This window comes from Danio rerio, chromosome 4 (assembly GCF_049306965.1).
Source record: "Danio rerio strain Tuebingen ecotype United States chromosome 4, GRCz12tu, whole genome shotgun sequence".
NCBI lineage: Eukaryota > Metazoa > Chordata > Actinopteri > Cypriniformes > Danionidae > Danio > Danio rerio.
The window spans coordinates 44,962,368-44,979,915 of NC_133179.1; the positions used below are offsets into that span (position 1 = coordinate 44,962,368).

General features: G+C 35.7%; 1 protein-coding gene and 1 long non-coding RNA gene across 3 annotated transcripts in view; one reads left to right on the forward strand and one right to left on the reverse strand.

Annotated features, from left to right (window-relative positions):
* Positions 1-239: 239 nt before the first annotated feature.
* Positions 240-750, forward strand: LOC103910525 (uncharacterized). Its single transcript, XR_001798341.4, has 2 exons — positions 240-403; positions 486-750. It is a non-coding gene; the product is annotated as an uncharacterized lncRNA (long non-coding RNA).
* Positions 751-2,059: 1,309 nt separating this feature from the next.
* The window catches only part of znf1046 (zinc finger protein 1046), a 659,651-nt gene continuing 644,162 nt past the window's right edge, over positions 2,060-17,548 (reverse strand). The window contains exons 1-3 of one of the 2 annotated variants that reach the window (XM_017355341.4): positions 12,529-12,584; positions 11,841-11,990; positions 2,060-5,081 (exon numbers count right to left, since the gene is read on the reverse strand). In XM_017355341.4, the coding sequence (XP_017210830.2) occupies positions 3,910-5,081; positions 11,841-11,976 (1,308 nt within the window). In that variant the 5' untranslated portion in view covers positions 11,977-11,990; positions 12,529-12,584 and the 3' untranslated portion in view covers positions 2,060-3,909. Of the gene's footprint in view, positions 5,082-11,840; positions 11,991-12,528; positions 12,585-17,548 lie in introns of those variants that run through there. The other variant, XM_073947652.1, reaches the window with a different exon arrangement.

Here is a 17,548-nt window from a genome sequence, read left to right on the forward strand (position 1 = left end):
TTGTATAGTGCTGCACTTAAAACGATTGACGAAAAACTGCACAAGGACAATGAGCAATCTGCTAAAAAGATTCAGAGTGAGCTTCTGTTTAGAATACAGTTAAAAGCATCAGTCTGCAATATTAGAAAACCAGTAAAACAACTCAGGTGGACCTATAGAAAGCCAGGTAAGCCATTTTGAACAATGCCATAATGAAAAGATTTATTTATTTACATTAATCCATGCATCTCTTTATTTAGGCTATTTGCTTTATACGAGCTTACATGTCCTACAAATTTATTAATAGGACATACCCTATTAATAAACCGCCATGTTGTGAAACCGAAAGCAAAGCATCCAGTAAAAATTCATGTCTGGGGAGCCATATTCCATCAGGGACCTGGACCGCTAGTTGTGTTAGAAGGTTAGTTCAAATCTCTTTAATATGATTGAATCGTTTCTTTGCAGTTTCTTTATTTATATATATATTTTTTTTCTATTTTCAGGAATTATGGACAGATGTTTTTACGAAGACACTATAATAAAATTCAATCAGGCTCCATACGTAAAACAACACTTTAAGAACCATATCACTTCTTCCAAGGTAGATACAGTATGTAGGCCTACTGTACCAACTTTGTATGTGTGTGTGTACATGTTCACTGATGTGTGTGTGTGTGTGCACACGTTCACTGCTGTGTGTGTTGAACTTTTTTATCAATCTTGATGATTATTGAATATTTAATAAAGTTAACACATTGCTTAAAGGGCACATAGTTTACCCCTTTTTTATGATTTAACATTATTATTATGGTTCTTCTGAGTGTGCCAGTTTAGGTTCAGTTCAAAACACAATCCAGATTTTTTTATTATAATGTGTTATAATGTGTCATTTTAAGGGCGTGTACACAGCTCGCTGTTTTACATTTACATTTAGTCATTTAGCAGACGCTTTTATCCAAAGCGACTAACAAATGAGGACAAGGAAGCAATTATCACAACTATAAGAGCAACAATAAATAAGTGCTGTAGGCAAGTTTCAGGTCTGTACAGTCTAAGAAGGAAAGCATTAGTAATGTAAGAATTTTTTTTTTTTGAGTACAGTTAGTGGTATAGCTAGAGGCAATTGCAGATTAGGAAGTGAAGAGGAAACTAAATAGTTGAGTTTTAAGTTGTTTCTTGAAGACAGCAAGTGACTCTGCCGTTCTGTTGCAGTTAGGGAGTTCATTCCACCAACTGGGCAGATTGAATGCGAGAGTTCGGGAAAGTGATTACTTCCCTCTTTGGGATGGAACTACGAGGCGACGTTTATTTACAGAACGCAAGTTTCTTAAGGGCATATAAATCTGCAGAAGTGAGAGCAGATAAGAGGGAGCAAAGCCAGAGGTTGCTTTGTAGGCAAACATCAGAGCTTTGAATTTGATGCGAGCAGCAACTGGCAGCCAGTGCAAACGGGTGAGTAGCGGAGTGACATGTGCTCTTTTCAATTCATTAAAGACCACTCATGCTGCTGCGTTCTGGAGTAGCTGAAGGGGCGTGTTGCTTCGCATGAAAATTAGTTTCAAATTCAGTCGGTCGGTGAGTAAATGAATATGATGGATGAGAACACACAGGCATGTGCGTATAGACATAAAATGTAATGTTGTACAGTAACGTGTCAATTGTTTGTTTCAGTTGTCTTTATTTGAATGGTTTCGTGAGGATGTGATGGTGTGCTTTATCTGGCTGATTCCCGCTGAAGTGGGCGGGTTGTGTGACGTTTGATTCGGGGAATGTTATGGGGCGGGGTTTGCGTGACGTGCTGCGAGCTACTAGCCCAACAGTGGAAACGCAGCATGATTTCGGCCTCACTGCTTAACCTCCTGGCTCGCACTGACCTCAGCTTACAGCCTAGAAATCCAATGCACTATCCATTGCACCACAGAGCTCCTGCCTCTAGCACTGTTGCACAGAAAGCAATTTTTGGTACTCTCTGGCCCATAAAAGCACAGCTCACTGCAGATAAGGTACTGCTGGGATTCATACATAGGATCTTCTGTTTACTCGACAGGTGCTTTGACCAACTAAGCCACAAAACCAGACAGGGGGTAATTGTTTAATCGAAAAAAGAAACGGTAAAAACGGTAGCACTGCATGTTTGAATGTCTAGACTTAAAAATTTTAAAGTCCAATTGGTTACGCATCACCATACCATGCTATATAATGCCATCGTCCAAAACCCTCTTAATAATACAATATTAAAATTGTTTTATTATTCAATATATAATCAAGGTTTCCCTTAAACCAATTAACTTCTCTCTATAAAACTTCAAAAATTGCAACAAATGAACACTGCAATGAATAAATGTACAAATAAAATAAAAATGAAAATAAAACATTCACTTATAACATTTCAAAATGTCCCAAAAGTCCAGTACAGGTGATGAACACTCAAAAAGATTCTTTTGCAAAACAACTAGGTTGCAAATTCATTTCCAGAGTTCCAGGATGTTGCACTTGTGAGTGTGTTGTAAATTTACACTCCTACCATGACGCTGAATAGGTTTTACTTTGTATCTTTCCAACAGGTGTATCCAAAGAATCCACTTAATGGGAGGCTCGCCAGTCCAACTCCACAATTAGACACACACCGATGAAAGTTTAGACAAACCAAATCCAGAAAAGAGTTCACACTTCAATTAATTTGAATTGCGCGTGCACAAATAGACACTCCCACACCATCCCACTTTAGTTCCTCCGACACTCCCCCCTAAACAGAGCTGGACACGCCCACTTTTCTGACTTTTTCCAAAGTAGAGGTGTGAAAACACCCTGCTGAAACGAGGGGGTTTCATGGCCCTTTAAGCGTTCTTGGGTGGCTCGCAAATGTATAGATAACTCTAATACATAAAATAAGTAAGCTGACCAAAGTTCTTACGGGGAGAAGACTTTATTGAAGAGAATTAATTGTGCAGTTCATCAGCAGTGATGTTAACTTGTCGGTCTTCAAGTAACTTAAACCAAAGTACAGTCTGTGAGACACTAATTTATAACAAAGGATGAAACCCCCCTGGAGATTACCCAACTGCTTTGGTTGGGTCACATCTCCTGAGTTCCTCTAGGTCATTTGGTTCTTACTAAGAGCTCGACTATGGTGCCAATTTAATGTTCAGTTTACTTAGGTTGTGTGTTTTTGGACTGTGGGAGAAAACCAGGGGAAATCCACGCGAGCACAGGGAGAATGAGCAAACTCTGCACAAAAAGTCAACTGGTTAGCAGCGACTTAAACCTGCGACATTCTTACTGTGAGGCAACAGTGCTAACCACTGGCTAATCATTGACTGCCGTGTTGCCCAATCTAGAAAGGAGGGGGAGTAAGGGTGGGAGAGGGATTCTTCAAGACAAGGATAACTGAGTTAAGCTACGGTCACACTGGGCTTTTCCTCCCATAGACTTCCATTCATACGCACGCGAATGCGTCAGACTAGAAACAGGGTCATGCGTCAAGTTTCGCCGGTTGCTGAGGTGCAAAGTTCATGCTTGGTGAACTCTGACCTGCGAAATCGCATCACTTGACTGCGTGAGACCAATCGAGGATCAAAACATGACCTCTCTGGACAGAAATTTAAACCATGGAGCAATTGCTCACTTTTTTAATTTCTAAAAATCTTGTTTGATCCCGCCCCTTTTAACAGCACCGTACGACAGAATTTCACAATCTCAAAGTCTAGTGTGACCGCAGCTTTGTGTTCTGGTTATCTATAGTGAGTCAGGAATCATCTGATTGGTGAATCATGTTTTAGCTAATGCAGAACCAGCCGTGGACAATCATAAGCATGTGATCCTCTCAAAAGTAGTTTATAAATAAACTTCACTTGAATGAACAGCCAAACTACGTGAAAAAGCTGCCGTTTTGAATATACCCGTGTTTGTGTGGACAAGGCCTCAATGTTAAGGACTCAGCTCTCCATTGTGAATCTTCATGTGAGTGTTGAGGCTTCTTTTACTTTTAAAGCCCTTTCCACACTCACAGCATCTAAAACGATCCTCTCTTGAGTGAATCTTCATGTGTTTCTTAATGGTGTCTTTGCGTGTGAGACTCTTTCCACACTGATCACATGTGAACACTATGGTTCCAGTGTGACCATTCATGTGGTTCTTGAGGCTAGGTTTGGTTGTGAAGCTCTTTCCACACTGAGCACATGCAAACGGCTTCTCTCCAGTGTGAGTTCTCATGTGGTGTTTGAGTGTGCTTATATGTGAGAAACCTTTACCACACTCTGTGCATGTGTAAGGTTTCTCTCCAGTGTGAATCCTCATGTGGATGTAAAGGTCTCGTTTTTGACTAAAACTCTTTCCACACTGTTCGCAGGTGTGAGGTTTCTCCCTAGTGTGAACTCTCATGTGAGCAATCAGGTTCGGCTTTTTACTGAAACTCTTTCTACACTGTTTACAGCTGAAAGGCTTTTCTCCAGTATGAGTTCTCATGTGCACTTCCAAGTTTATTGCATGACGGAAGCTTTTTCCACACTTTTGGCATGTGTATGGCCTCTCTCCAGTGTGAATTCTCATGTGGGTTTTAAAGTTTTGTTTTTGACTAAAACTCTTTCCACACTGTTCGCAGGTGTAAGGTTTCTCCCCTGTGTGAACTCTCTTGTGATCATCAAGGTTTGGCTTTTGACAAAAACTCTTTCCACACTGTTTACAGCTGAAAGGCTTTTCCCCAGTGTGAATTCTCATGTGTGCTGCAAAGTGTCCAGCATGATAAAAGCTTTTTTCACACTTTCGGCATGTGAACTTCCTCTCTCCAGTGTGAATTCTCATGTGGGCTTTAAAGCCTTGTATTTGACCAAAACTCTTCCCACACTGTTCGCAGGTGAAAGGTTGCTCCCTAGTGTGAACTCTCATGTGAACATCAAGCTTTGACTTCTGACTGAAACTTTTTCTACACTGTTTACAGCTGAAATTACACCCCGATTTGGATTTCCGAGGTCTTCCGTGTGATGAAGTCTTTTTAGTCAGTGTGGGTTTTTCATCAGTCGCTATTTCTTGGGGTTTCTCAAACTGCTGTTTCTCATCTATTTCAATCTGTTGATGAGTCTCTTCTTTCAGCACCATCAGATCTAAAAAAAAAAAAAAAATTAGCTTTAGTATGAAGGCTCAAAGCGACAAGCAAGAAATGGATGTTTTCCTTTATTGCGGAACACAGTAAGCCAGTAGAGTTTTTTTTTTTATATCTTCTTTTGTGTTTAACAGGATCAAGAAACTCATAAAGGTTTAAAACCACACGAGGAAGAGTAAATGGTGAGGCTATTTTCATTTCTGCACAACTATCCCTTTAAAAGGTTCCTACAATTACCCATTTTTTCCATGATGTAAAATAAGTCTTTGGTGTTCCCAGAATGTGTCTGAGGTTTCAGCTCAAAATTCGATCATGTACCTTGTAGAATATTTAATTTTGGGGGTCAGAGGCAAACCAAGCTCTTTTTGTGCCTGTGACTTTAAATGGAAATAACCAAATGCACTCGCTCTAGATTACTCGTGTTGTTTCCTCGATTGAGACAAATCCTGCATGTCCATAGCAAGTATGCATAATTCACGCTTATATTTGCAAGTTTGCATTATTGTATAAAACGTATGCAAATTCTTAATGCCACGTTTGCTTTAAACGGGAGTGATGAGGAGATGGCAAGATTACATGCTTTGTTACTTGTTTTCATTTATTTGTACTTTTGTCTTTGTTTTCTTGCCTTTGTGTATGCCCCGAGGCTTAGCTGAAGACCTACTTGGTGACATTGTATATATCTGACCATATGCACAAATGCCATCTAAAAAGGTTACTTGTGGTTTGTCCAATCAGAGACAGTAACAACGTAAATATACAAAATAATAATGATAACCCAGGGTTTAAAAATGTGAACTGTCTGTTAATGAACACCCAGGATTATTTTTTTAAACCCAGGTATAGCATGAGCAGTGTGGAAGGTGACTACAGATAACCCAGAATTTCTCCAGGTATAGAATGACCCAGGGTTAACAATTTGAAGTGTGAAAAGCCCTAAGAATACTCCGCATCAGCTCTCAGGATAAACAGAGTACAATTACAAACAGCGACAATTGCCAATCATGTCATGATGACCTGGGGCCTGTTTCAGTAAGGAGGATCAACCAACCTAATCTTGATCTCTGAGTTGATTTACCGAGAGATTAAATACTCAAGAGTTTTCAATTTCAGAAAAACATTTGAGCTTCAAAAGTCTTTCAGTCAAGAGCAGTGAGGGATTTTCTCCCTTTGTTGTTTGATTAATGCTAAAAACAGTCGGCAGCAGGAACATTGTGCGCTGTCACTTTAGGAATAGTGCGGCTCTGATATGGTTTCTCTTTCAAGTGTCTTTTGATTCTCAACTTGTTTGTATATTATACAAACAAGGGTTATTATGACTAATCACTAAACACTACACAAATTTGCATGTACTTGACCATTAAAGCGCTCACATTAAGATGGCATTAGATGTATGTTCTCTGCTTGTCTCCGAGCCTGTCCAAGGCTAAGCGCAGCGCACACACAGAGCATGTGCACTTATGCACTTTTAAAAATAGGAATGATGCGCGTCCCGTGCTGCAAATGTTACATTACAGCACATGCTTTTAGTTATTTTCACATGGAACTGAGCTCTGCAGAGCAACAAGTGTGTACAACTGGAAAGGGAGCGGTATATGATGGAATAATCGTTTATCTCGATTAATGGATTTTCATAATCATTAGAAGCCAAAATCTAAATTGAAACCAGATTTTCGATTAATTGCACAGCACTATCAAGTGGTAGAGGTTGATATGACATTTAAAATGTAAGCAGGACTAAAAAATCTTTTTAGAACGAGTAATAATCCCGTTAATCTAGTTACAGTACATGTCCGTCGAAGGTCATTGAATTTAAGCAAATTATTCATTAAGAAAGGACAAGCCATTCTGCTATGTGACTGTTCTTTGTGTGACTGAAATGTAGGCAATAGCTATGTTTCCATCAAAAAATGCGAATTACATTTATGCGCAAAACTGGGATGTCACATAAAAGATGTGCGAATAAAGCTGCGTTTCCATCCAATGAATCAAAGACAACAAAATCATCACTTCCTGATTAACAGGCCCCAAATATGAACTGTAAAAACAGAATTTCCTGCAGTAGAAGAAGCTACATGAATCTTTTATTTATTTAATAAATGACTTTCACCTCAGAGGACAATGCTGGTACAAAATTAACACGTGTTGGCGTTTGAAGCCATGAGACGCAGAGAACAGACGCTCTGGAGGTCATCAATAGTACAATAGCATGAATACTGAAATGGTTCAGGCGTTTTAGAATGACCAAAACAACATTTCAGATGTTTATAATGTTCTCAGCCTGCTGGTTTGTGCATTCACACACATTTTCATCATCATATGATCTCTTTTAACAAACCCTTTTAAACAAACCAATTTTTTATGGTCATAGCCTATCTAAAAAGCACATAAAAAAGGTGGCTGAATATGTAAGGCTAAGTGAGAAATACCGCTTTATCTTTTAAAAAGGGGATGAGACCGACAGAAAACTCTCTTTCAGAGACAGGCTCTCTTGCTCTGCAAACAAGTGTGTTCATGACTATACATACAAAGAAAAACAATAAAATTAGAAAATATGACTTTGCTACAATAAGCAGCATTAGGCATGGGCCAGTATAAGATTCTGACAGTATGATAACCTTGAATAAAAAATATCACAGTTTCATGGTACTGTGAATACTCCTCTAAAATATATTCTTTTAAATGTCTGGGTAAACAGACACTTTTTCCTCTTTGAACACAAAACATTTACCTTTGAGAAACTTTTAAAGTATTTTGGAGCAGTAAACATGTAAGGCTAAATCACTCAATTGAATCATTGACTTCTGTCTTCATTTGTTTCATAAACAGAGATTTCATTACAATTTAAAATGGCATCTTTGGAGATCTTTTCTTTTCTCTGGAGATACTGTTGTCCTAAAAACTTAAAACAAAATATATATTAAAAAAAACATATAGCGATGAACGGTACAGCAGAAAATATTGGCGGTTTTAAAACCTCGACTTTTTTCAAACTGCGTTATACCTTGAAAACGGTTATCGTCCCATGCCTCAGCAGCACAACACTGTTTTTAGTATCTAAAATTATTTCTTTAATAAAAGTCAAGAGCAAAAAGATTCAAATGGCGGCGCCTGCTGGTACGTGAAGAATATGGTCAATACGGACGAACTTTACACTCAAATCTCTGCATATCCTCAGCATGCTGTAATCCATTTCTTAAGCAGCAAAAGTCATTTTAGACTAGTTTGTTGGCCAGTTGTAGTCAGCGCAATGTTAAACGTTATTGTTCCACAATAGTTTGTTCATTTAGTCTCACGTCGCCCTGCAGCAACATCATATAGTTTAGAATTCTGTACAATGCTTTATAATAATTAATTATTTTATTGTCCACTTCATTCAGCATATTTAATATTGGGGGCATCCATGTTTTTTTTTTTTTTATACTTTAAACCAGGGTTTCTGCAGGTTTCACCAAGTTAAATGTAAGACTTTTAAAGACATTTTTAAGACCATTATGACAATTTTAGACTCATAAAGGGCTAAAGGCTAAGGGATTTTTCAAATAGCCCAGATGAAAGATTTTAATTTGCCCTATTAAAAAAAATGATAATTTAATACATTTAATAATACAATAATAAATTAATAAAAAATATATATTATAGATATTTCTTACCAAAAGATTTTAAATTGTGTGTAATAACATGCAAGCTTTACTTGTATCCACACACTTTTTTCCTAAATAAACTTTCTTTAAAAAATAATTTAAAATGAACAAATGTTTTAAAAGTTTTAAAAACTAAAACAAACTAAATCTACACAACAATCTGTCCGCGATGTCTTCAGCAGTAAATACATGGAGCACGTTTAAACAAATGTTATTGTGAGGAAAATTATTAAACCATTATGACAAATAGAGTTAAAATGACCTTTTGAATAAAAAGTTTAAAGTTTTATTGAGATGGATTGTTGGTTATTGTAGGGGTTTTGGCCAGATTGGGTAGCAAAACATGAACAAAGGAAAATAAAGGCTTGTTTAAAAAGATTTAAGACCTACAACACAACATTTCAGTAAATTTAAGACTTTGTAAGGTCGAAAATTTTGATTTTGGAATTTACGACATTTTAAGACCCCCGCAGAAACCCTGTTTAAACACAATAGCCCTGGTAATTAGTTATTATAATAATAATGTAATTCTAACTCAGATACTATCTGTGAGAACTAGTAGATACTACTAGAAACAAGTTTAAACCCATAAAGAAGTCGATGAAAAAAGTTAATTTGGATCAATGTGACATATGCAAATGGAAAGTACTAAGCCAACACCATCACTGTAATAGCAGATATCTTCTATGGGGTATTGTAGATCAAATATCTTCAGCTCAGTTTAAGTTTTTTTTTATTATTAGTTGTTTTTATTTATTTTATATAGCGCTGGTGCTCAAGGACGCTTTACAAACAGTAGGAGAACAAGAAAAGCAATAGCCTTAAGAAGGTAAAGAAAATGGGAGACTAATAATAAATAAAATAATGACAAAAGACACGAGAACAAGTAACAAGAGAGAAACTCATTCCTGTCTTTCAATAGTTATGTTTCCATCCACCTATTTTCATGCACTTAAAAAACGGTTTATGGAAACATCATGATGCAAAAAACAAATTGTATGCGCATTTCTCAGTAGGATAAACGTTTTATTCGATAAGAAAAGATGAAAAATCACGATACAAACTCCAGTATGTGCATTAAAAAAGGTCATGTGATTTTGTTTTAAGAGATCATGTGATGATAAAAAATGTGTATGAATGGACAAACCCGCCGGCTCAGTACATTATAAAACATCTGAACTCTTGTTTTGGTCATTCTTAAACGCCTTACAGTTTAAGTATTAGTGTTATTATATTATTCATGACCTCCAGAATTAAGAGCATCTTAGCTTCGCGTCTGACACCTTTAAACGCCACTACGCGTTCACTGCGTTTCAGGATCACCCTCTGAGGCGCAAGTCATTTATTAGATGAAGCAAAGATTAGCCACATTTCCACTGTCGGGCATGTGCAAGCCAAGGCTTTTATCGGGCAGGGCCGGGCCAGGCCAATCGCAAGGGGGGGTTGAGCAGTGAGGCAGAAATCATGTCGCGTTTCCACTGTCGGGCCAGCACCTCGCAGCGTGTCATGCAAACCCCGCCCCCAGAACGTCCCCCGAATCAAACGTCACACAACCCGCCCACTTCAGCGGGAATCAGGCAGATAATGCATGCATGACAGAAAAAAAAGGTAGCCTAGTTTCTGCTTTCACTCACCTATAAAATGCTCTGTTTACATGATTTGATTAATATCATCATATCCATATACTTTATAAATAATATTTCAAACCTCCTCCGGTGTTTATTGTTTTAGAAAATATCTTAAATCTTTTTTTCAGATAGGCCTTTGTAAAATAAAAGTTTAATATGGCTTTAAAATGGTTTGATTTATGTACGGTTTATAGGCTACCTAAATTATTATAGCTAGATTTTATTTGTTTTATATTGGTTTATTTATTTTATGTAATTTTATTATATCTGATATTTGTAATTATTTAAATTATTTCAATATATCTTGGGCTATTTTATTAGGATATGACACTATTGTTTTTGAGTCTACAAAAATGGACACGAAATTTGTAAAGTTTAATGTCTTTCTGTTGTATTTATGTTGTGTATTATCTTCAAAATAAATAAAAACAAAATCCGCTCGCAGCATCAACAGAGCTGTGAGGAGAGCGCTCTTTTGCTCGGTCTCACATTCACATTCAGGCATCTAAACACACACAAACACCTTTTAAACTTGACAAAAACTCTCGATAACCTTTACTGTCTGCTGTGTCTTTAATATGGTGTAAAGATTATTATGCGTTATTGAAACATCAAGGAGGATGCAGCAAAGTCACTTATAAATGAAAACTTTATCATTTTATGCAACAGCCTTACATTTAAAAGGGAAACATAAGGGCGATCATACGCAAAAAGACCCCAGCCTAAATGGCTAGATGTTTTCTTTCCCTTATTTTTTTATTTGGTTATTTGTTTGGTGCATGTACTCGTGTGCGATCGGAAAACTAGTGTCTGCCTCTCCTTTCACTCAGCCCCGAAGCCCCAGCTGGCCCTCTTTGGCCCAAGGTATTCGGCGGGCCAAAAAAGGCCAGCCGCTGGCCCCGAGAAAGCCCCGCTTTGGCTCGATTAGGCCCAGGAAGTGACAGTGGAAATGCGACTGGCCTTGGCTCGCCCTGTCTCGCTTGCTTTAGACGAGATAGTGGAAACGCGGCTATTGATGCAGCTTCTCTTATCGCAGCAAATTCCATTTTTACTGTTGATATTTGGCACCAGTTAATCAGGAAGTGATGATTTTGTTTGCTTTGACTCTGTCATTGTATTTGCACTGTCTGTATTTTGCACTGTTGTTGTATTTGTACTGTCTGTATTTTGTCTGGAGCCAGCACCTAAGCTTTCCACTCATCATAGCACATGTGCTGCTGATGATGTGACAATAAAAGTGATTTGATTTCCTTTGAATGGAAATCATTGAGCTTTATTTGCATATCTTTTATGCAATAATCCAGTTTTGCGTATAAAGTTTATTTGCATTTTTGGATGGAAACATAGCTCATGAGTGCTTGTGTGCATTTAGGAGAACTAGGCAGCACACTTAGAGCTGCAAGATGGATTTAATTTAATATTCTTATTATTAAAATATCTGAATGAGGATTAAATGACTGAGTTGGTGTTTGAGAATAAAAAATTAACCTGTTTGTTCCTGCAGATCTTCCTGTTTGACTGTGAATGTTTCTTCAATCTTCACATCTTCACTCTCCTCTTTAATAAACGCCATCTTTATAACAGTGTGGAGATCAGTCGCTTCAGCAGGAGTTTTTATCTGCATTTGGAACCTTTATCCTGTTTAAAATGAACAAAACAATGAACAGAAACAAAATAACTTCTTAACACTTACTTCAAAAGTTTCTTTATAGGAGAGTGATTAACAATAAGAAATCAGGTAAGTTTAAGCAAGAAACAATAGCAACAAATGACCTGATTACAACTAGTAACATTACTCCATTTCTTATACAGTTGTAAACTCAGAATGGAATGACAATATACTATTTAATAAATTAAACCTTCAATAAAGTTATTAAACTTATTACACACATCTCTGTAACCTTTTTTTAAACTTTATTTTTTATGTATATTCTTAATTGTTTTGTTTGTTTTATTTAGCTTATTGTCTGCTTACAGCAATGTGTAGCACTTTTTTTGCACAAGACAAATTTCCTCTTGAGGACAAAACGTTTATCCTATCTTTATTCAAACAATTGTACTATACTAATATTGACACTAATATTGTCATCAGCAGGTAAATCATTTAGCACTAAATGAAAAAAAACTGAAACTTTAATCAATCGGTTTATATAAGTGTAAACGCTTTAAAACAAACCTTTCTCCAGTTGAATAACAGCGCTTGAACGGCGCAGGCTTATGACGTCACACGCCACGCCAAAATAAAAGTCTTTTAAACCTTTTTTGCCACTTACTGTTGCAGTCATGACTTATTGATACATTTCTCCTTCGTTTCCACTTTCTCACAGACGCACATATATTCAGTATTTGGAGTTGATCAAAACCTTTACTCTAAACATTTTAAAATAATTAAAAAAAACTTCTTTAATCCACTAAGACTAAGTGTTTAAATCAAAAATCTCAACATTCTAACAGGTATAACAAATAATTTAATGAGTGTTTGGAGCTGAAACTTTACAGAAAAGGAGGTAAAATAGGTGTCCTTCATGTAAAAAAGTATTCATTACTACTTTATGTTTTAGTTCTTCAAACTAGTCATGACTTATATAGTTTTTCTCTGCGTTTGGACACTTTATCCTGTTAAAAATTAACAAAGCAATAAAAATGTAAAATGAATAAAACAATGAACAGAAAGAAAATAACTTCTCTTCTTCTTATACGAGAGTAATTAACAAAAATAAATCAGATAAGTCTGAGCAAGAAACTATAGCCACAAATTAGCTGATTAAAACTAGTACTCCATTTCTTATATATAGTGATGTAAACTTATAATGGAATGACATTATACTGTTTAATAAATTAAAGCTTCAGTAAGACACTTATTACACACACGTTGTTTAATAGTCCTCATTACTGTGAGTAAAATAGTACTTTGTTGTATAAAGGGTTAAAATAATATTGTCAACAGCAGGTTCATAGTTTAGTATCAGATGAAAAACCTAAAACTTCAATTAATCGGTTTCTTCTTTTTCTTTGGGTTTTACTGGCGGTTGGCAACCAGACTTGTAGGTGCATTACCGCCTCCGACTGGAATGGTTAAACAATAACTGAAGTGTAAAAATAGAGGGGAGGGGAAGAGGGGGAGGAAATGAAAATAAATAAATAAATAAAAAATGTGGGGTGGAGTGGGCTAACAATTAATTCCTCAGATTATATTATCTTTATATTCTTTTCTCTAAATGGGTTTCTTAAACAAATTTAATTATATCGTCATATACCTCACTAGATTTATTCCCTAATAAACCTGCCAATGTGAAATCCTGAAGTTTGCTCTTTTTAACTGATTGAATAAGATCGTATCGTTCTTTATTATATTTGCTACAGTGGAATAAAACATGGCATATTGTTTCTTGTTGATTACAGTGTATACATTGTCCAGTTAGGTGTTTCCCTATTTTATATAAAATGTGGTTGAGTCCAGTATGACCTATTCTCATCTGAGTTATAATTGTACTTCCTTATGATTTCTGTTCTCTCTCCTTCCAGCAACGACTTATTTATGTATATTATATAGATGTCTGCCTGTTTCATTGTTATCCCAGTATAATTGCCATACTGATTGTTCTAAATTTGATTTGAGCTTCTGCTTTACTCAGTGGGACTTCTAGATCTACTTCACTAATTCTGAGAGCTTGTTTGGCCAGAATGTCCGCCTTTTCATTGCCTTCCACACCTACGTGAGCAGGAACCCAAATTAAATATACAGATTTGCCCATCATTTTAATATAATATGTCTTACAGAGTATGTGAACTCTATTAATTACTGCAAAACATCAGAATGTTATTTTGCATTACGTCCATATAGGAGTGATTCAATCTTTCAACACTTAGTCTTAGTGGATTATATAAATTAAACAAAATTGTGTTAATGTTTGGAGTAAAAGTTTTGATCAACTTCAAATACTGAAAGTCTTTGTATGTGAGAGAGATAGCAGATGTTGTGTGAGGTGGAAAATGAAGGAGAAATGTATCATGTCATGACTGCAACAGTGAGTGGCAAAAAATACTGAAAAAAAAGACTTTGCCAACAGATTAAAAACAAATCTTGATTCTATTATTTCTGAAACTCAGTCTGGGTTTATAAAAGGCCGCCATGTTTCTAATAACATAACATTAGTTTTGGATTTGCTTGATTATGCTGATTCTATTCATTCAGATGGTCTCATTCTTTTTCTTGATTTTTATAAAGCCTTTGATACGATTGAGCACCAGTTTCTGTTTTTAAGCATTGAGGTTATTTGGATTTGGGGAAACTTTTGTTAACACTATGGCTATGTTTTATAAAGGAATCAATAGTTCAGTGATTGTTAATTTTAATACTTCTAATGGATTTGATATTCTGTGTGGTATTAGGCAGGACTGTCCAATCTATTCCTTTTCATTTTTATTAGTTTTTATTAGTCCTTAAGCATTGTGCAAAATCAAGATTTGAAAAAAATTCTGTTTTTGAGAGGAAGATTAAGATTTCACAATTGGCAGATGACACCACTTTATTTCTAAAAGATGACTCAAACGTATGAAAGGCTTTAAATTTAATTTCTGATATCTCAAGTGTTTCTGGTCTAAAGCTGAATATCTCCAAATGTGAGATAATGCCTGTTCATAATTTGAGTTAGGAATATTTAGAAGATATCCTTGTTAAATCCACAATTAAATGGTTATTTATTTATGTTATTAAAAATCTTTTAGTGAGACAGCACTTGAATATTTTTTTGTCTAGGATCAGCAAAACTAAAAATATTCTTAATTCCTGGCTACAATGGGACCTGTCATTATATGGAAGAGGGTGTTTCTCATTTTGTATATTCGACTTTATCTTTATTTGTTGAAAACAAAGTGGCCAAAGAAATTTATACTGTTTTCTTGAAATTTATCTGGAAGAACAAACCTCTTAAATTAAAAAAAGGTAGTTATTTCTAATAGTAAAGCAGAGGGGGTGTAAATTTATTAGATTTTTCTGACTCCATATACATTTTTAAAATTAATTGGATAAAGAGATGCCTAACCAATCCAACGTCTATTTGTTTTTTTTTTTTTATTCCCAACTGCTTTTTTGTCAAAATCTGTAGTCTTTTGTTTCTTCTTAAACTTAATTATCTTCCCTACAAGCTATCTTTAGCTTTGTCTAATTTCCAAAAGCAATGTCTGCTTGCTTGGAAGCTTGGTTATGTTCACAATTTTTCTCCCCACCGATTATTCTTATGGAATAACCGAAATATTACTGTTACGATTGACCGGGTGGATGGAGGCAAAAAGGTGTCACAGAGGCCGCTGGTGAAAGTGAAGAGTGATTTATTTACACAAAGTGAAAACAAAAATCCAGCAAAACAGGTGAAAGTGACAAAATAACAATAAAGAAAAATAAACTATTCTATATTTACAATGTATATACAGGCTTGTTCAGCTAAATCAAGTAAATGACCTGAACAAAAACTGTTACCAATACTGACAAAAACACAACCTTCTCCTACAACTACCCACGCCTCCAATGAATGTTTGGGGCCATTTTATTGTATTGGCCCCGCCCATGGGTTAAACCATTTCACTGGTAGTGGGTTACCATGTAGACAAAAAATACATAAAAAGACATTCAACAGAAATATAAATTAATGCAAGTAAATGAATATGCATACAAAACTCAAAATACAACACAACAAATAACCAATACAAATTTAAACAACAAAACTGTGATTTTTATTTACTGACCAGGGGGTTGTGACCCTGATGATGTTATGGAAAATGGCTGCTCCAAAGTGAAGGCGGGAAAAATCTGTATAAATGGCTTTGTTTGAAAGTTAAACAGGTTTGGTGCTGAGAATAGGAAACTGGTAAGTATATGTAAACTCTATATGTTTGGTTAATAAATGAAGTTTGAAAGAAAATGTGTCTGTGGTTATTTCAGTGTTCATATGGGCTATTGTTTGACATAAAAGTTAAATTTTTACATAAACACAATGCTAATCTGGACAAAAAAACAACATATACATATTACACAAACACACACATGCACAATACAAATAAAACAAAGGTCCATGTTTAAAAGTGTGTATTTTATGTATGAGTGCAACGTGATGTGTGTTTGTTAGTCACAGTGTCTTTAAGCTTTACACTGTGACAATTACAATCAGAAACAAATCGTTATTTTTCCATAGTTGGTTTCAAAATAATATTAAATGGATCCTTTGCTTGTTTGATGATGCAGGAAACATTCTTTCATGAACCATTTATAACCTACCACTGTTTTCCAACTTCTCCTAATGAATTTAATAAAGTTGTTAAGGCAATATCACCCGGTTTAGTTCACCTATTTAAAAGTCATTGTACATTTAACTGTAAATTTGCTTTTAGAAGGTGTTAGTCTGTTAGATAAGAAACGTAACAATAGCTTAGGAAAATGGAAAAATTTTGTCTAGAGGAAAGTTTTACTGGAGGTCTTTGGTTAAGGATATAGACTGGAATAGAACCTGGCTTTTACCTGGGAAATATTGCATTTTCCGACAAGGCAAAAGAAATGCATTTTAAAATTTTCCATAAAATCTACCCTGTAAAATTTAGTATTTAAAGTTTTTTGGACATCAACAGCTCCTGTTCTTTCTGCAAACAAGCAGAGGAAACACTACTACAGGGGTGGCCAACCCTGTTCCTATAAAGCCACCTTGCTGCAGATTTCAGTTGCTACCCATATCAAACACACCTGAAGCAATAAACTAAGACCTGAACACCACGTGATAATTACAGGCAGGTGTGTTAGATTTGGGTTGCAACTGAAATCTGCAGGAAGGTGGCTCTCCAGGAACAGGGTTGGCCACCCCTGCACTACTACATGTTTTTTGATTGTACAATATCCAAGCATTTTTGGTCACTTCTAAATTCTCATATATCTGCTTCTGCCAATGCTGTGAATTGCTTTAATCTAAAAGACTTTAAAAGACCCAAAAGCTAAATATCTGGAACGCATCATACTTTTTTATCTTATATGGCAAATTTCATTCACAAACAGAAATGCACAAATATTTACCCATGCTTTGTTTATTTTAGAATAGAATTTAACTTCCTCCTAAATCACTGTATATTATTAAGAATAATACAAGAAAAATCTAAGATTCCTAAAATATTATGCAGATGTATTTAAAGAAGATGCTCAATTTTGCTTTCCT